The sequence below is a fragment of the Syngnathus scovelli genome, chromosome 1 (genome assembly GCF_024217435.2).
Source record: "Syngnathus scovelli strain Florida chromosome 1, RoL_Ssco_1.2, whole genome shotgun sequence".
NCBI classification, from domain to species: Eukaryota; Metazoa; Chordata; class Actinopteri; order Syngnathiformes; family Syngnathidae; genus Syngnathus; species Syngnathus scovelli.
This window is the reverse complement of record NC_090847.1, coordinates 11,747,729-11,767,881: the sequence shown is the minus strand read 5'-3', so window position 1 is coordinate 11,767,881 and position 20,153 is coordinate 11,747,729. Positions and strand designations below refer to the sequence as shown.

At 39.7% G+C, this 20,153-nt stretch overlaps 2 protein-coding genes across 6 annotated transcripts in view; one reads left to right on the top strand and one right to left on the bottom strand.

Moving 5' to 3' along the window:
* Positions 1–2,675, top strand: part of LOC125987931 (amyloid beta precursor protein binding family B member 2) — a 32,665-nt gene extending 29,990 nt beyond the window's left edge. For all 5 annotated transcript variants that reach the window (XM_049752572.2, XM_049752563.2, XM_049752612.2 and 2 more), the window contains 4 exons: positions 603–683; positions 793–908; positions 1,028–1,210; positions 1,691–2,675. In XM_049752572.2, the coding sequence (XP_049608529.1) occupies positions 603–683; positions 793–908; positions 1,028–1,210; positions 1,691–1,867 (557 nt within the window). In that variant the 3' untranslated portion in view covers positions 1,868–2,675. The remainder of the gene's footprint in view (positions 1–602; positions 684–792; positions 909–1,027; positions 1,211–1,690) is intronic.
* Positions 2,676–2,849: 174 nt separating this feature from the next.
* Positions 2,850–20,153, bottom strand: part of LOC125988227 (putative methyltransferase NSUN7) — a 31,583-nt gene continuing 14,279 nt past the window's right edge. Inside the window, exons 4-13 of the mRNA XM_049753137.2 lie at positions 17,768–17,895; positions 17,030–17,182; positions 15,724–15,907; positions 14,895–15,126; positions 13,753–13,896; positions 13,568–13,669; positions 12,496–12,631; positions 10,432–10,570; positions 6,549–6,750; positions 2,850–5,696 (exon numbers count right to left, since the gene is read on the bottom strand). Coding sequence (XP_049609094.1) covers positions 5,302–5,696; positions 6,549–6,750; positions 10,432–10,570; positions 12,496–12,631; positions 13,568–13,669; positions 13,753–13,896; positions 14,895–15,126; positions 15,724–15,907; positions 17,030–17,182; positions 17,768–17,895 — 1,815 coding nt within the window. The 3' untranslated portion in view covers positions 2,850–5,301. The remainder of the gene's footprint in view (positions 5,697–6,548; positions 6,751–10,431; positions 10,571–12,495; positions 12,632–13,567; positions 13,670–13,752; positions 13,897–14,894; positions 15,127–15,723; positions 15,908–17,029; positions 17,183–17,767; positions 17,896–20,153) is intronic.

Here is a 20,153-nt window from a genome sequence, read left to right as displayed (position 1 = left end):
TGTCTGTGTGAGTGCACTCTGATGAGGTGAATCCAGGTAGAACACATTAACCCAGACAGATTTGCCGTAGTCCGTCCATAGCCATCACCCAGGTGAGCTTATGATGAATTTCTACTGGAATCCACCACTTAAAATACCGGCCAAATAAATCGGCCAAAGCTCATTATGATGAACGGCAATGCGTGAACCTGTTTATAAGAAGTGACTGTGCGCAAAAAAGAAAAAAAATCTGGGAAAGCTGTTTCTTTTATTTTGCTCTTTGCATGCAATGGAATAGAAACACCCCGTACTGTGATATGTTTTCACAAATCCAAAACAAACTTAATTGAACTCCCTTGGGAGCTGATGTCGATGCTGATGCCGGTACCGGCATCTTTGCGCAATCTGTTCTGCCTGCAAGCCTCCATCCAAGCAAACCCGGCAGGACTTCCACTCAGAAAACATCCAGCCTTAATCATGCCAGCAGCTCCCAAAATTATGCAAATATCCACAAGCCTTTTTATTTCTTTAGTTTGATACAATTATTAAATCGTCAGGACCACAGAAGTTATTTGTTGTTTGTAAAAACGTGTTTTTTTTTTGGTGTGTTTTCCACTGTTTAGAATTTCCAATGCCAAAGACTGAGCTGGTACAGAAGTTCCACGTCTTCTATCTGGGTGTGACGTCAGTGAATCGACCCATAGGTACATATGAGCCTGCTCTTAAAATCAAACAGCCCCCTTCTGATATGCAATAAATTCCTCCTGTCGTCATCTCCTGCTTCATGCTCCCTTGTGTGTATTCTATCCCCAGGTATGGACATCATAAATGGAGCCATTGACAGCCTGGTGTCCTCCACAGGCAAGGAGGACTGGACATCTGTCATTCTGAGCATTGCTGACACCACTCTAGCTGTTATCAAAGAAAAGGCATGCTTTGGATTATACAATATTATGTTCAGCAGTAATTCTGTTAACTGTTAGGCAGGTCCGGATTCAATGCTATCTAGAAGAGATGAGTTGAATTCTCATCATGATTTCTTGTTCAGGAGGAGGAAGAAGAGGCATTGGTGGAGTGTCGGGTCCGTTTCTTATCCTTCATGGGAGTCGGGCGGGACGTCCACACATTTGCCTTCATCATGGACACGGGAAACCAACACTTCCAATGCCATGTGTTCTGGTGTGACCCCAATGCTGGATGTGTGTCTGAAGCAGTGCAGGCAGCATGTGTGGTAAAAATCTGATTAATGTCTTTGAACCATTAACCAATTTAAAGAACCAAAAAATGTATACAAAGCAGAAACATTGACAGTATTGTGTATGCATACGTATTCATTCATTTATCTTCCGAATTGCTTCTTCATTGAAATCTGTTAATATTTGGTCAACTAATTTTTTTTGTTGAACTAACAATACAATTGTGAATTCACTTAACCAATTCCAGTCAACAATTTTTGAAATTTAGTTATATATTTTATTTTCCTGGATAGTGTGATTTATTGCCACCATTTATGAATAAGGAAACCTTGACAAATTATTTGATTTTTTTCATACTATAAATAGATAAGGGTGACTCTTTATTCTATAAATCACTGACAAATTCTCATAAAGACTTTTTATACTTTACAATCCATATTTATTATTAAATGCCCATTGTACTTTTTGTACAATTTTATTGCTCTTTACATACAGTATCTCTTCTTTTCTTTCAGTTGCGGTATCAGAAGTGTCTGGTGGCGCGGCCGCCCTCGCAGCGGGCCGGCTGCTCGTCCTCACCCGCCGCCGACTCTGTGAGCCGCCGAGTAAGCACCAGCGTGAAGCGCAGTGTCCAGTCTCTCATAGACACTCTAAAAGCCAAGAAACCGCCATCAGAACTCCCTCAGCAATGACCCTCACCAGTGAGCACAGCACCTCCCCACAACCAAACAATGCACACCTTCACAGCCATGGTAACCAGTGATGTACATATATGTTAGTGAACACCACACTGGTCAACACCAAAAAAAAAAAGAGAGAAAACAATGAGAAAACGATGGTCAAGTGTGCTAGATGATGAAAAGTGTTTTTAAATGAAAAGGAACAGTTGGTTCAACTTTGACTTGCTCACCTATTTGGCTTTTGGGGGGGGGGGGGGTGCTCTTGTCACGATGCCGCTCAGAACTAATTCATGGAATCATTTTATATTCACACTCAATCAGCATTTGAGTGAAAGGCGGAGCCACCTACGCCTCTTGGTGTCTGTCACCACATAACCTTCCTGCAATTGCAGCTGCCCACTAAATGCCATTTAAATAGCTGAAATAGGGTCAGGAATCTTCCATTGATTGTGTGAAGTGAATGTAATGAATAAGTAATTACAATGGGAAAGGTAGAGGTGAGTAGTATAATTTCAGGAACAAAAGAGGGAGTGATGAGAGACGCGAGTTTTTGATTATGCATGTTACCTTGATGGTTTTATGTTGATGCGATTATTATGCGAGTATTCACCAGTGGTGGAAACACATCAAGTAGATGCTGTCAGCACAAGTCACCTCCACGTGACTGTTAATGGATGAACAAAGGCACAAAAAAAATAAACTCCTTGCTATGGCTCCCAGCCACGCCCCATTTTTAATGTTGTTTTATAGGAATTACTCTGAAAATAATCTCCATATATTGAGTTGAAAATAAAGAATGTCACATTGCTAGCAGTCGAAATGTTGCTATGTCCTCAGGAATCTTTATTCATACACACAAAATATTTATACCTGAGTTCAAGAGAGGGCAGATCTTTTCATTGACAGTGGTGCCTTGAGATACGAGTTTAACTGTAACAACACGTGTTATTCAAAACTATCAAATCATCATTCTCCACACAGCAAAAAAAAACTATTTTAATTCAAAAAGGGGGAATTAAGACTGTTGTATTGAAATCTTCAAAAGTGTATAATTAAATTAAAATAAAAACAGAATATAAAAAGCTTATACATCATTTTTCAAACATTGTGGAGTGTACAAATAGGCCACCGGGGGCTGTATAATACATCCAGTCGTGCACAAATGAATTGTTTCACTATTATAAGTGCAACACGAATGTCGTAATAATTTGTTTTCATTCTCGCAGAGGATAAAGAATACATGCCTGTGAGTATTTGCATATTGTCTAACTGCATGTGTTACTGCGCTATTTGTGTTCATATATCCATTGCTAAAAGCGTAATATCACCACCGCATACAGTCAAGCCTGAAGAGGTATGAATAATTACGTAGAGTAACTCTCTCGAGTCTATTTGCAACAGGACTAGGCAAACAGTCAAGCACTTATCCCCCCCCAAAAAAAAAGATCATCCAAATAACAGCTCCTATCTAGGCACCACTGTATTTGGTCGGATGTAAAATACCCTTGCTTTCTATGTCCATTACCTCCCTTCTCTAATAGAAATCACATGCACGTTAATATACATAGCTATGCAAAGTCGTTTGAACAAGTACCCAATAGGTGAATATCCATGTACCAGTACTAGTAATACAATTCAGCACCAAGTTGAATGACTTTTTCTTCCAAATAATGTTTTCTCCATTATTGCTGCCACTTTTGGACCAGAGGTATGCATTTAAGCCTTACTCATAAGCTACTGTGCAGCGCTACTGTAGTATCTTTACGAGACCCAATTTGCAGGCATGGGTAACACACTAGTAGCTTCCTGGACACGACTAGTAGCACCAAAATGTCTACTTGTAGTTTTATCTTAGAAGTGTACATATAGTCAAGCCCTCAAGTACCTCAGTCAAGTACCTCTATCTAGTCTATTTGCAACATTGATAGGCCAACAATCAAGCCATATCCTGGGGGGTTGAATGATTTCAGATTTGACTGTAGCTGTCCCACTAGTTTGTCAAATTTGTCATACTAGTGCGCAAAAATATGTGGTGGGCAAACAGTTGTTCTCCTAGTATACCCTAGTTGTTCTACTTTTGTGCTGAAATGTCTAACTAGTTTAGAGCTGTTTGAGCACATATTTTATATTCATCTTAAGTTTCTTGATACTTGTTACTAGAAAGGCAAAACCGTGTACTACCTGACATTTGTGTGCTACTAATGAAGCACCAGACACTAACTCGTGCAAAATTGTGACGTCACTAGTAGTGCTAGTTTGCCACTTCTGGAAATTCTGTTACTTTAGTAGCACACGGATGTGATTAAGTGTAGGATGTTGCCTTACGAGTAACATAATTGATCTACGAGTGTGATTAGCTAATTAAATCCCTAGTAGTATAAGTAGCTAGAATTTAAAAATGTTACTAATAGTACTTACAACACTCAGATGTCAGAGATTGCACACTTGTCATCTGTGTGATACTGGTACTAGTAGTGATTCATTCAATTCTAACAGTTAACATCTAGCATTAATAAAGAACATCCTACGACACGGACCTTGAGCTGGATAACAAGGACATCGAAGAAATGCTCAAACGGTTTTCCATACTGACAGCGAAATGTGTGAGCTCACTCACTGCTTTTAAAAGACCAACGCGCAGGCACCTGCACTCGACTCACAAACTGCGAATGCAGTCCAAACTTACACAAAATCAACAACCACGGGAGAGGAATAACGCTGTATTTCATTTCAGGTTTAGTCATCATTGACAGTGTAAATGTTTTCTGTTGTGAAAATAAAAATACATTGGCAAAAGAAAGGAATGAACTGCAGACTCTTGTATACATGTGCATTATAGTTGCTTTGACATCGAACACTGGCATGACCCAGCCAATGGGTGCAAACACACACAAAAATAAGTACATTCATGCCATAAAAATATGAATGGGAATTAACTAGGGTAATTCATGCAAACTCAGTTCACATAATAGAAAACAAAGTCCTGGAAATATTGGAGAGAATCATTTGATTGAACTGAGCTAAAAAATCTTGCACAATTCACACGTGAATGCAAGCTAGACCAACCCATCTAGATAAAATAAACTAAAATAATACACCACAGATAAATCAAACTCTACCTTGCCTCCTTTGTACCCCATCAGTTTTCTCCTGTGAAAGTGTGGCCAGCCAGTTGCAGAATAGCGTAAAAAAAAAAAAAAAGTTTAGCACCAGCAGCAACATGTGTCTCACTTTGCAAGGAATGTGTTATCATTTGAAAATTGAGTCCAAGTAGTGAGTTGTCTGCAAAAAGAGTTTTGGCCACTCAAAGTGTGTGTTACAAAATTGCAAAGTCAGTGCTAAGCAGTGTTTGTGCTTAGAGTTTTCCAAACTTTGTGAGTGGTTTTGCAATAGATATTAATAGTTGTAGAAATTGTGCCATGACCGTTCAGAAGAAAACTATAATATTACACATAAAACCGCATCTTATGTTTGAGCAGCGTGTCTTTGGGAAAACTTCCCAAGGCTCGAGAGGAGGGTAACGTCGGTGCCGGGGTCCTCCACATGGGGAGTTGAGGAAGAGGTGACTGGGGAAGATGCTGAGGAGGCAGGACAATAACAGCCGGTTTCAACACCAATTGCTGGACCTTCTGGAGACGGGCTGCAAATTTCGTCGGGGTGATAAGAGGAGGCACCGGACGCAGTTTGGATGTGGAAGTCACAGTGTTGAAACCTGGGGTAATGATGTGGATTTTGGGATTCCTTTTTGGATTGAGGGTGCCGGAGTTGGAGTTTTCCAAGGTGCAGTGAGAGTCCAAAATGGAGTTCTGTGATGTCTCTAAGCGCGGTTTGGGTGGAGTTCCTGGAAAACCAAAAGAAAACATATTGGTGAATCTTGTGAAAATTATGTTTTTTTTGTCAGAAAAGCATTTAGATAAGTAGAAGTCTAACTGGTTAAATTGGAGCCAACATAAACTTACCATCATTTAAGGTGCCCCTAGTTAACTCCATTTGAATAAAGTTCAGATGTTTTAGCAGGCTTTTCCTGACATTTTGTTCCCTCTCTAACAGAAACCTTAAGTTTTACACTTATCACTGACTGTTCACAGCTCCTTCTTTCAAAGCCTTACCACTACCATGATTCACTGTGTTCTTTTGGCAATTACCAGCAATGTGTTGAACCAAACATAACTTTTGGAATTATGGTAAAAACATTGAACCTTGTTTTTAAAAAATCTGCAAAAAACTTGGAAACACATAGGGCAAGATGATCTGATAAAACTAAGGTCGAATTTTGTGGAGTTGGTCATATTCCTAAAAATGTCAATGCATAAAAATGTCAGTAAAATCAATGCTGAAATTGATTGGGGGTGTGGGCTTGAAATGATGGCAGGTGGGTGGTGATTTCCATATACGTAACACAAGTTTTAATGTGATTAGGTTATTCTGCACGCAGACACATCAACCATTTATAAGAGGGTATGCACACTTTTGCAACTATTTTGCTGCTGACTTTTATTTCCCTTTCTTATAAAAGAAAAACAGTATTGTTTTAAAGAATGAGAAGGAATTAAGAAGAACTAGGTGGACTACTAGAAATCCAAATGCTGACCGTTGTAGCGTTTGATTATTCCCCACTGCTTCATTCCTTAAAAAAAAAATATATATATATATATATATATATATATATATATATATATATATATATACTTACCCCGTGGTAGGTGTCGCTTTTTTTCAGAAACTTGGTGCTCTGTTTTTTTAGCAAAAGTCACTTTGGTTGGTCTGATAGCTTGTCCACGTTGCTTCTTTCTGGTTGGCTGGTTGGACTTGACACGCTCAGATTTGCGATTGGCAGACACCTTGGCCTGCACAGGCTGTGATCCCTCTTTTGCCACAAGCTCGGGCTGAGAAGACTATTAAAAGAAAAACAGTAAGAAAATGATACGTTTTGGGTGTAAACCAGAAATAGCGGTTATTTTTCCATTTTTTTGCATCTTGCTACAAACAATAGCCTTATAAAAGAATGATTCATTGGGAGCAACTTCGTAACCTATCCAAGAGCTGTAGTAAACAAGACATGAAATGACTAAGTTGGATCACACTGGACAGCTACTGGATGGATAGAAGCACACGCACACAATATAATTCAGTTAGAAAAATGGTTATTGCAAATGTGTGGTTTGTTTTGAGAAACTTGCCATGGATAGCCTAATTTATGATAATAATAATAATACTTGTAGGGATTAGAGCAGTGTGGCTTCTCAAACTGCCATTGAATTTTGATTGGGTACAAAAAAACTATTGCCAGGCTACAATTTTGCAACCTGTTAGGGTTTTCAGGTTAGTTTGATCCTATGATTATGTTGGAATGTAGACTGCAATGATTAAATCAATCACGTCTGGCCCTCACAATGTAATAATTAAATCAATCACGTCTGGCCCTCACAATGCAGAGTCTGTTTCCCACAATAGTGTAAAACACCCCCTGCTCTGATCTTATCAGAGGCCGGGGGTTCACCAAACCTGCCCACTCTCACCCCCACTCTGTTCCTCCTAATAAATATGCCCTTGCAGGAAGGAGAGTTCAGACTTCATTCGATAATCGCTGTTCAGACAGCGACGAATGGACTCTCCACCTGCAGGTGTCTAAAAGAACTTGCTTGTCTTCTGTTTGGTTCTTGCAAAATAAGTTGGAGTGAGCAAATCTCTAACACAACCCTTCTTCAATGTCAATTAGCGAGCTATGGGCAAAAGAATTTAAAAAAAAACAATGCCAAGTCTAAGATATCAAACATTCTAGAAGTTTGTTGTTACAATTATAGTTGGCAGCCGCCATAACAGATTCTAAATAATTAACATTGTTAAATGAATACTTCTCTAGCAGTGACTATTACTTTTGAGAGTGTAACCCTTTGCATCTAATGTGTCCTTTGAGGCGAGAGTGCAGTTTTGTTTGATGTTATCTTGAAACCATTTCAATTAGCATTTAGTGTAATACAACAAGAAGAATTATCAGATCCATGCCGGCAACCACAGTATGTAATTTTCGCACTAAATATAGATTATCAAAGGAGCCCTTCCGCAAAGTGACAGCCATGGGAGGTGAGGCTGTGTCCTTGCTGCTGGTCACCTGCAGTCTCATCAGCAGCTCACACCGCTTCCCTCAACACTTGAATAATTCACGACATGCACCGCAAAGACTTGCCGCTTTTTGTTTTTAAGTGCTTGAGCTGACATGCAAGCATGTAACAGTTTGTGCAAGATATTGAAATTGCTGGGTAAACATGTATGTTTGCCTGTACTGTGCATGTGCATGCAATACTGTATTTGCATGCGTTTATGTGAGGATGTAGCCAAGGGCCCACAGCTAAAGCAGGTCTAGAGGTTCTCCCGTGTTTGGTGCCGTGAACTTCATTGATGCTAACTCATTCAGACAGGGGACATTGAATTATTCAACAGATACTCTCCCTTGTCTTACTTTCTTCTTCCTCCTCACCCCCATAAATTTTTTCTTCCCCCTCCATCTCCACCCACCAACCTCAGTAAATCGCTCACTTTCTCCAACACAGCCTGAACTCACCCCAAATGTAAAATGTTACACTCTTAAATTATGAAGAAAACAAGTAGAAAAAAAGTAACATTTGCATATTGTAACCAAGACAAGAGACCTTTAGGTCAAGATTTGCTCCACATTCCCAAGAAAATCTCCCTTGTCTTTATTGTTCCTGACTGTTTGGAAGGCCCATAAAGAACTTAAATGGTCGCATCCATGACAGCCCATGTAAGCCAGACAGCAGTCAAACACTTAGATAATTGCTATTTTTATGGCACTTTTCAGAGGGCCACAATAACTTTTGATTAGCTGAGTTTATTGCAGGTGCATGTGCGCGTGTGTGTGTGTGTGCGTGTGTGTGTGTGTGTGTGCGTGTGTGTGTGTGTGTGTGTGTGTGTGTGTGTGTGTGTGTGTGTGTGTGCGCGCGTGTGTGTGTGTGTGTGTGTGTGTGTGTGTATGTGTGTGTGTGGTTGTGTGTGTGGTTGTGGGGTCTCTGTTTCAGACACCACTACAAGGGTTTGATTATCTTTTCATTCCTATCTATGGAAGAATAAAAAATGATAGACGGTCCACAAGGAGATTGTGCTCCAGTGCAACAGAGCACCATCACACCCAGTGGGGGGTAAAGCAGCCTGCAGAGGATGGAGGTACTTGAATCTGAAGTGCATTTGTTAATTAGAAGGAATAAGTCATGAACGTGTGTAATGTTGCAGAATAGGAAGAGGAGAATAATACATGAGATGAGGCTTGATGTTGCACTTTCACTAACTACTGCCACACCCTAAACCTAACCAACCCCACAACCCCAACCCTAAACCCCTAACACCAAACCCTAACCACAACCCCGACCTCATCCCTAGCCCCTAAACCCAACCCCTTCTAACCTTAACCAGTAGCCCTGACCTTAACCTTAGTTGAAACCCTCATTTTAATTTGAAAACCTACTTTAAAACCCTAACCATTGTTTGAAAACTTTAACCCTAGTTTTAAACCCTACTACAAAACCCAAATGCTAGTTTTAAAATCCTACTTCAAAACCCTAACCCTGACTCTTAATTCCTATCCCTAACCCTAATTGTCAGTAAAGGATAGCATACAACGGAATGAATAATCGACAGCCTGAGCTGTTGAGATTTGTTCAAATATAAGCATCATAACAAAAAGACTTCAACGACTGCCCAATACGCAGTTTGAGTCAGTTCATCATAAAATATATATATATGCAGAAATCAATTTGGTCTTAAACAAGATGTTTGCGAGGGATTTTATGAGGCAAACTCCCAATTACCTTTGTTGATCAAACTAAAGCTTTATCTTCTTTTCAGAAACTCAAAATGAATCACAGCAATCTTTAAAAAAAACATCTTGCATTAATGTCTCAGCTATCAACTCAAAGACATCCTTCAACTTCACTAACTCCCACTTTTCTCATTGCCTCCCCCTATCCCCACATACGTGACTGTACCTGGACAATGCCTTTGATTCATTTCTTTCCATCACTTCTCAGCAGTAATCATCCACCTCTACAGGAAGCATGCGACAATCTGACGGGGTCTGGTTGGTGACTGACGTGTAGTGTAACATATCTCCCGGTCAAGACATACGATTGTATTTATCTTGTAGTCTGACAGCGCGACCCTCTCGAATGATAAAAAATTCGTGTTGTCTGAGAAGGGCATAAATGTGTTGCTGCACCATTTGTGTGCAAATATTTATTGCTTCCAGGGTTATAGCCAATGCAACATTGCTACTAGTTTTGTGAGTCCATCTATCGTGTTTTGCTTCAGTGTAATCATTATGACAAAGGACGTTTGTATTGAGCAAAGTTATGGTGCACAGTTCTTATACAAGGGTGAAAAGCAGAACACATTTTTCTTCCACGTGACCTGTAAAACATTCTGTTGTAAATATTCTTATTTCAACATATTTTATCTGTATATATCATATATGATACATATGTGTTTGCACATGAGAACGAGATAATTGCAATCTCATCATTTAGTAACCAAAGGCATTCTATTCTATTCTAAAAGACCCTCACCTTTATTTTTACATCTCTGATGAGAATAGCCAGGAAGCAGCCATTACTCAGCTCAGAGGGCTTCACTCTGAAGAAACAGTTGCTTTCTTTTTTCCTTTCACGACCTCCTGCATGGTCTGGAGAACAATTCAGGGCTTGGCTTTGAAGTAAACACAAAGACAAGAGAAGTAAAAGTTAAAAATATGAGTTTTAGACTGAAGGAAATGGGGTCAAAATACAAAAAGTCCTGCCTAGCTACAAAAACAGATGTGCTCAAACCTCATTGAATAAAGTACATAAGCAGACAAGTATATTCACATATTAAATCAATAAAAGAAACATTTTAAGCATATAATTATACCTACACACCAAATCAATAAAGAAGACATAACTAGACATTTTTGATAAGTGGTGATGAGAAAGGTTTTTATAACTTTATGATCTGATATATATTTCTGAGCACTTTGAAATAACAAATGACTTTTGATATATTGCCTAAATAGCTTAATGACCCTTAAGGAACTGTGTAATGCATGTCTGATGTTTTTTCTCTAAATCATGGACACGGCCAGAGTCGTCTTGACCGTTCAGTACTTGAATGTATCTTATGTTTTGACTAATGCTTGACGCCAGTTTTTGATTACTACTGAACGCTCTGCACAGAGGGAAATAGTTTGCCTAACAAAGAAAAGATACGGTTGGAAGCATGATTAAACTAAGAATAAGCAAAGACATGATGTATCAAATAAACAGCAATAGATTAATGATGTCACAGCCAAAAGCTAATATAATTTCGTACAAAATCACAAAATTGAAAGAATGAGGTACGACAGTGTATGTCCAAGATTGGAGAAGAATGTTCACAGGAAGGTTACGTGGAGATAAAACCAGCAGGTGCCAGAAGGAGCCAGCCAAGGACTCGGCCAAAGATGATCGCCAAGGCCGAAAGACGGGATGGAAGACAACAGCCCCCACACACACCGAATCGCCCATAACCAGCACCCACTTCCATGGCAAACTTGCCCCACCCCAAAGACTCATCACCCATCAAACTCGGCCCACACTGGCATGTGCAACTGATACAAGCTAACCAAAGAACCTTGAACGTTGCCTTTTCTGAATGGAGACTTTTCGCTCTTGAAGGGCCCAGCACTGTATTGTACTTTCCTGAAAACAGAGCTTTTTGAACAAGAATTGTGATTGAACTCAACCAACCTGTGTAAGTCTAATTTCTGCTTCAGTGTCTTAGCATTTTCCTAAATCTGAAGAAATCAAACAAGCACGCAGTGAGTAAATTGGATAACAGGTGATTGGCAATGGCTTTTGCTGTGAGGCGCAGATAACGCGCTCCCTAAATTGTGGACAAAATCCAACAATACTGCAGTAAAATAACACAGCACTATGCTACAAAAAAGAAAGAAAGAAAGAAAGAAAGAAAGAAAGAAAGAAAGAAAGAAAGAAAGAAAGAAAGAAAGAAAGAAAGAAAGACCCGTACCAGTAAGGACCAAGTGTGTCCTATGAACTAGTAGCTACATGAACGTGAAAATGGATCAAGGATATAGTATGTAAAAAAAATGCTCTGATGGCTTTGTATTCAAAGCACATGACACGAAGATGCAGTCGGTTGAAAGTACTGTCTAGCATAAGAATCTGTTCTTTTCTGCAGTAATCTTTGTTTGTAGGAAGTCAGTTGAATCGAGCGTCAAAAGAAATATTTTGTTTTATTCAATGCAGCCTTTGGCATTTCTCGCTAAAAGAGTGCTAAGCCCTTAATCACAGTCACTCTACCAGAAAGATCATTTCTGTTATTTTATATTCTGCGAATGCAATTCAAAATATATACTGTATATACGTACATGTAATCATATTCTAAAAAATAATAGTCTGACTGGAGATCTGTATTCTACCCTTTTCACAGCATTTTAAAAGCATGAAGTTGCACCTTTCAGTTTATACTGGAGGTGTTCGAAGATTTCGACAGAAGTCTACCTGGAGGGAGGCAATACTGACAGCAGAACAAACACACTCTGAAGGAGAGAGAGACGACAACAAATGCAGAGAGTCTGCTCACGAACTGAGACTAACCTCAACTCATTTTTTCCGAGCCGCCATTCCTGCTGCGCCATCACATTGGCCTGCTGGATAGCTCTGGTCACAACCTCCTCATTCTCCTGAGGGTATGAGGAACAAGTTGCGTAAACAACCGCTAAAACTTTGGGAACTATAAAAATACAAAAACAGCATACATTATTTTTGCACATTAGTCCATTAGGGGATGCAAGGTAGAATGCATTCACAGCAATGAACGTATGACGGGTGTGTTTGCATTATTTTAAAAGAAGAGTTCTAAATTTTTTTAAAAAAATATCATATCAAATCATATTTGTTATGCGTTGAAAGAAACTCTGCCCTTTCTGGCCTCATCTTGTACCTCTTAATATGATTTCAACCAATCAGCGAAGAGCAGATGTGGTGTCGAAGAAAAACAAATGCTGAATGTTGAAATAAATGCTTCCACCATGGTCGGCTGCTGGGGTTTTAATGACTATATGTTTCTAGGTATTTAAAACTGAGTTTAATGTTGAATTAAAAAACAATATAGTGTCTCTCGCTCGCCACTTTTTGACATTGCGCACAAACGATACATCGCAGCAAGTAAACAAATTTTTATTTGTCGGTTCATTTTGAGTGGAGTCGCGCCGTGGCGGTACAGCGTTGGATCTGGCTTGCCAGGCTACAGAATCACAGCAAAAAACAATGAAATCGTGCCCTAAAAAGTTTCGTTTAACTTACTTTTTGCAAGCTGAATGAACGTTCTGAGATAATACTAATACCCAACAACCAGAATAACAAACATGTTGTTAAATAAATACCTCCCGCACAGCCTCACACAAGCAACATTTTTTGATGCAGCTCTTGCGTCGGATTGTGCAATGTCAAGTGTATTTGAAACGTGTATGCTGACCAACATTAGCATATCCAATTAAGGACAGACAATCTCCCAGGGACAGCATATGCGTGTTCTATTAGTATAAGATTAGATAATTAGGCACTCAGTCAGAGAGGTGAGCCAGGCTCCACACAGAGCTCATGCATGTGGTGCTTTTGCGTCAGTGTGTGTGTCTCAGCATGATAACAAGAGGTTTACGACACTCACACTTTAGTGCGTGATCAATATCTTCCCTCTGCTGTGCTATCAGAGCTTCCAGCCTGCTCTGGGCCACACAACCCTGGGACAAGTCCTGCAGCAAGACGGTGTCTGAATATAAGAAACACCAAATTACTTGTTCAGTTCAATATGATCTGGTTTAGAAACAAAAAACCCGCACATTCAAAAAGTACCTCTGTTCTCTTGCAGTATAAATTCAAGTGGATTGCTGACTGCAGACAAGGAGCAGTTGGGAGTCAACAGGATAAGACGCACTTTTGCAAGACGCTTGTCACCACTGGTGAGTGACTGGAACCCCTCGTTTATCAGCTTCACATCTAAACAACATACAGAGATAGAGTTTGGACATAGGGTCTTATTTACAAAAGGTTTTGGAGTTGTGTGAAAGCTGATCCAAGAACCGCTCACACACGCATTGAGTCTGCCGAATGGCTAATATAGTATCACAATTTTGGAGCCAGTCACATGAAGGACTCATGCCAAGTTTCAAATACAATGATACGCTAGGATAGGCAGATACATCCGATTGCCACGCAATTGAGCTGATTTAAATGACATAAAAAGATGGCTTCCATGTGCGTGGGTGCTGCTTTTCTTAAATTACCAGAGAAACAGACTACACTCATTTGCAACTTTTACCCCCTTCAGACAGTTCATCTGAAGCACACACATTCATTGACTATGCAAGCTAAGTGTGTATCAAAAGGGGTTATAAATGTGGAATTGTCAGGATTAGTTTGCCTTGTCCTCTAACGCTTCCAATTCTGTCACTTCAAATTTAATTTTGAGTTTGCGGTGCACTCCCAGATTTTACATGGTGGAAACAACAGAAGTCTCTCAAACACAAAAAATACAGAGGTCTTGACCAATTTCAACAACCAACCAACCAAACAACCAACACACCCAGCAATAGTAGAGTGAACACACAATTTAGCTGCTATTTCGGGTCTTAAATCAAAGTTTTGGACGTTTTTTTCCAACTTCATTTCATTAGACTTAATTGCTGTGATTTATGATGAAATCTCATTTTTGTTGAACAATGGTACTCGAGGAATAAACCTAAAACTGTGCTCATAACTTCCCTAATGTAAAAGACATCAAAGTCCCTAATTCAATGATAGCCTATTTTGAATGTACTAACCTTATGTGCATGATGAACATCATCAAAGTCCAAGAATGGTCCTAATGGACTTAATAACACAATAATGACACCAGCGAGATAATCAAGAAGCCAAAATACTTTTGGTAAGAATAATTTCATCAAAAATGAAGATGTAGCTCTAACAACGAGTAAGAGATCCATGGTCAAGCTTACTCTTGCAGTTCATGTGGACGATGACTTGCTGCATCGCTTCCCTCTGAGCGTCCGTAAGACCGCTGACACAAGCAAGGACTCTGGACTTGTCGCCATTTACTTTATGTTTCTCCTTAATGAGTGAGGCCATGTGGGAGATAGTGAGGCCAGAGAATCTGCCCACGATGAGGATGTCACCGTCGCGTGGTAGCAGGGAGACTGCCATGTTCGAGGCTAGGCTGCAAGATTTATCCTGCAACAAACAAATAGAGGACAAAAGTAAAACAAACAAACAGGAAAACTGCATTGCAGTGAAATTCAAACCGAGAAAGAGAGTCGGGCATTCACAGAGGGTCATTCCAAAATTGGAGCACCAAATCATCACAGGACAATCAACAAGGAGCTATGATTCTTTTTTTCTTCAGTAGAGAAATTGATAAATGTTGGAACTGAAGCAACTGTATTGTTGTGAAACACACATATGTGACAGGAGATTTGTTATGGCTCAAATAGAAGCATGATATGATGTGAGGAAGTGATGTGAAATATTACAGTAGTTTCCGGGCAAACTCATCTTGGTTGGCATGAGGGATTGCATGCCGCTTTGTAATCAGTTTGAGACATAAGCTATAAATATCAGAGGACAGCGATGCCACTCTGTGTGTGTGTGTGTGTGTGTGTGTGTGTGTGTGTGTGTGTGTGTGTGTGTGTGTGTGTGTGTGTGTGTGTGTGTGTGTGTGTGTGTGTGTGTGTGTGTGTGTGTGCATATGTGTGTGTGTGTGTGTGTGCATGTACGTGCGTGTGTGTGTGCGCGCGTGCGTGTGTGTGTGTGTGTGTGCTTCCATTAAACCTGAATGATGAGTTTGCGGTTATGAAGCAGTGTGGTGGAATCCAGCCTTGCTTTCGTTCGAGCGGGGAATACCAGCAAATCCTCACAGTCAGGATCCTGGCAGAAGGTCTGCCCTTCCAACTGCCTGACTGAATTCATTTGGGAGAGCCCTGCTCTCATCAGCACACTCTGGACCTCATCCAGACTGAAAGCAAATTATAGACGGTGGCGGAAGACAGAATACACATTCAGCAATTGGAGGAACCCCCCACACACACACACACACGCACGCACACACACACACAAACAAACAAAAAAAACAACCACAACAAAATTTGTGAACGGTTGCACTGGGTAGCAGTAACTCAATGTGCAGTAGCAATATTAGTCATTTTCAAACTGTATAAAGAATATATGAGTATTGTTATATCTATCTACATGTGTTGCTCCAGCATTTGTGTTCAAACATCCTTTGCTTAAAACCTCAGCTATAAGTGCTATAATATACTAATAACTTACAGCAAAAGTGATATAACTAAATATGTATTGAACTGTATCAGTATATACTATTTGTTAGCATGTTTTAACATGTTTGTTAGAATGTTTTAAACAAACTGCGAGTAATTCTCTATTATTTTAAAGGACTTGAAGCTTCTTCTAAGACGAATTGTTCACAAGCTGCCAAACTGCTGCTTGTTGTGAGAGGTGAGTTGAGATAAGTCCACTGCGACTATACACTTTTCAAAAATGTTGGTGTCTAAATTGTCCTCTAATTCTGGAGTGATATATAAGACAATAGAAATGCTGTGTGGCCTTTTCAAAGGACTTTATATCTGTCTTATGCGCTGTCAAAATATTAGGAGACACACAACAATCTCACACACACAGACACACACACACACACACACACACACACAGACACACACACACACACACACACACTGGCACACGTCCCAGGTGTGACCTTTCCAATCTCAGAGCTGGTGGAGGGTAGTTGCTGATTGAATGTCCCTCAGTGGCACAATTTACACCTGAGTGAATCAGCCCTGTCCAAAAGACACCTTTGTATAGTGTAACACAACCATACACACTCACCTACCTAGGCGCACACACGCACACACAAACACACACAGACACACACACAGTTTAATTGGGTGTCAGCTGGCCTCCCGGGCAATAAAATATAAGGAAGCACTACCAAACTGAAAAGTCTGCATGCAGCGACAAAAGGAGAGTTACATGGTGCACTAGTACTCATCTCATCAAGTGTGTGTGCAGGAGTGTGTAAAGGTACCCTATGAGTGTATGTGTGCACATGTGGGCTGACCTGCTCCTCAGTGCATTGACCCATGCATAAAGTGGCAGCCTGTTGGATCGCTCCTGCTTCACCTTCACACTCTCAGGCAGAATGCAGTCAAGAGATGAAAGGTCATGTTTGATTCGGTATCGGGCTAGTGAGGCTTCTAGCTTTGTTTTACACCTGAAAACAACATACAGTATACAGTTCAAGAGTGATTTTTTTTCCTCACTATTGTTCATCTTGAAAATTGACAAATCGACATTGGAATTTAGCAGAATGTAGTTTTCAAATTGTAATTCTGGAAAAGAAAAAATCTGCCTCATTTCTGTTCGTTGGAAGGCTTTATTTTTTATTTGCATATAGTTGATTTATTTTGTGTCCAGATAAATTCAGTGCCTAAGAAGTGCAGTCCATGTGTTTACATATTTTAGTAACATGAAACATGAAACAAATGTTGAAGTGATACAAACACGGATTTGTTTACATTTTTGTTGTAATCTGACTCATGACTTACTGACTTGTGACTACACTACTCTTGTTTGATAGAATATCAAGAAGTTGTAGTGATTGCTTCAAAGAGTGAATGCCAAAGTGGTTAGTAAATTAACAATTTGAATGGAAGTAGATAATCTGCCTCATTCTAAATTGGTGTGAATGTGATGGTTGATGCTTGTTTGGCTGTATGCCCCCTGCAAATGGTTTGTGACCTTTTCCGCTCGCCTAAAGTCGAATGCGTTGCACTTCAACTCAATCTTCTTCCCCTACCTGATGAGATAGCTCTGCACGTCTCTGACTTCCTGTATAGAATCCTCAATCTTGTGATCCTTCGGGAAGAACTTCCTGTCCTGGAAGTCATAGAGCATGACGGCAAAAAGGCTCATCTGATCATCTGGCTGCAGGACAAAAAGCAACACATGCTGTTATTTTGTGAGGGGAGCAAATGAATAAAGCATAAGTATGTCTGGAGACTTCTGGCCACTTTAAGGGGCACAATATCATGTTCGTATATGCTGGAAGCTCAAATCATCAACTTGGCAATGGCCTCATAGGGGTGAATTATATGTATGTATTACCCAAGACGTGGGCACACAATTGGCTAGATGATCTCCACTTCCCACTGTAATTATAGCTCCAAAATTCTAGATTTACTATGTGTAATATAATTCTAGATTTGCATATTTCAAGTGGGGAGTCACACCTGCAGCGTCCATGAAGCATTGACCTCGAGTTAAAATACAAACTCCTTTCCAACTGCTGCATTGCTGACAATTCATTACAAAAGACAGCAATGCCTTATATGCCTTTCCATATTAATATTTTGTGCTCAACCTAGTGTGTATAATACTAATATAATACTTGAATTGGTACCTATGTATTAGTAGTAGAGTCCTTCAGACAGACTGAAACAATCCATTGTACATTAAGTCACATCATTGCATTTCTCCAAAGCACCAAGTAATAAAACACCAATAAAATACTTTTTGTACATCAAGTATCACTTGGCCTTTACCAAGTTTAAGTCTTTCACTGTGGGAAAATTCCAAGTCATTACGTTGCTGGACAACAGTATCCCCTCTAACATAAAAGTTTCCCAGTAAACACCGGCTATGTTTAGTCACCTCAGCAACAGGACAAAACAAGATAAGCCAGTTCTGTCACTTATTTTAAGCATTTATTTTTTTAGATGTAGATATATAACATGCTCATGTTTAAATAAGGTGTTATTTATTTATAGTTCTAGAGTGTCAGATCTGTTTATGTTAAGTGTCAAAATGCACTTACAGTGGCTTTAAAAAAAATTAAAGTCCACACATGCCTGCTTAAATTCCAGCTTTTGGTGGGACAGAAAAATGAAAACTAGATGAAATATTTAAAAACTTGTTTTCTTCCATTAATGTAGCCTTTAACAATGAAGTTCGGCTAGTCTAGTAGGCTTTTCCTGACATGTTTTATTCCACTTTCAAGCAGGAAACCGAAGGCTTTTCTATATTAGCAGGTGCATTGCATGTATAGCAAGCAGTATAATCACCATGTTGGTATATAAATGACATCAAATAACACTAAACACCCAAAGTTGCACATCAGTTTGAATTTGGTAACATAATTAAAACGTATTTTCACATGAGTTCAAGGACATAAAATGGAACATCGTTTTAGATTAATGTTTCATCTGGCTCATTTCACACTACGCGTGGGTCTATTCCTGCTCAGTCCCTCGATTCCCCCTTTGTCCTTCAGGCTCTTTCAATTCTCCCCAGGATTTAGGGTTAATTTTCTCCCCACATTGTGATCCAGAATGCCAGAGGCTCTTTTACAACCCAAACTATCTATATCGTCTTTAGTCTCTTTTTCCACCCCCACCCCAAATACACTGATGCACTTTTACCCGCCAGTCTAATTCCACCGTTGCGTCCTGTTTCCATCAAGGTTGAACTTTATAGACGCCATCAGGGTAAAAGAAGATGGGAGCTACTTCTAAAGCGTGTTTCATTGCGGCTGAGCTTTACTGTCTTACTCGAAGGATGCAGAGTAACAATGTGCACCACAAAACACAAGAGCAATTCACAAGGCATGAAAGTGTTTGTGTGCTCACGCATCACAATACACAATATGGGCAAAAGTATTGCGACAGATGAATGTTACCCTGACAAGAAATGAAAATATTGAACTGAGGACTTTCTAAATTTAGGGATTATTTTGAGTTCCTGCCATTTCATCCAAAAGGACATTGCGTGATGTCAGCGGTTCACCATGGTGAGAACAATTACTAGCTTGGTGATGTCATTTCAGCTGAGTCATGTAGCTCACTTTTTTTGTCACTTTCTCATTAGCTGGCCCACAAGGTTTTAGAAACCGTATGGTGAGAGCGACCACCTATTATTATTTCAAATATGTATGTGATTAAACAAACTGATTTTTTACAAGAGAGACATAAGGAATTCATAAAAAATAAAACTGGTTTTGAACTTATTTTATCTGCTGTATGAGGTGTGTAACTTAAAGGCCACGATAGGGGGTGCGCAATAGCTAAAATGTTCGCTTTTACCAAATCTATAGTTTTATTTTGTCTTGTGAGAAGCATTGTTTACACATGTGTTTCTGTATTTTGTGCACGGACTGCTTGAGATTTCATGGGGAGACAGTCCTCCAA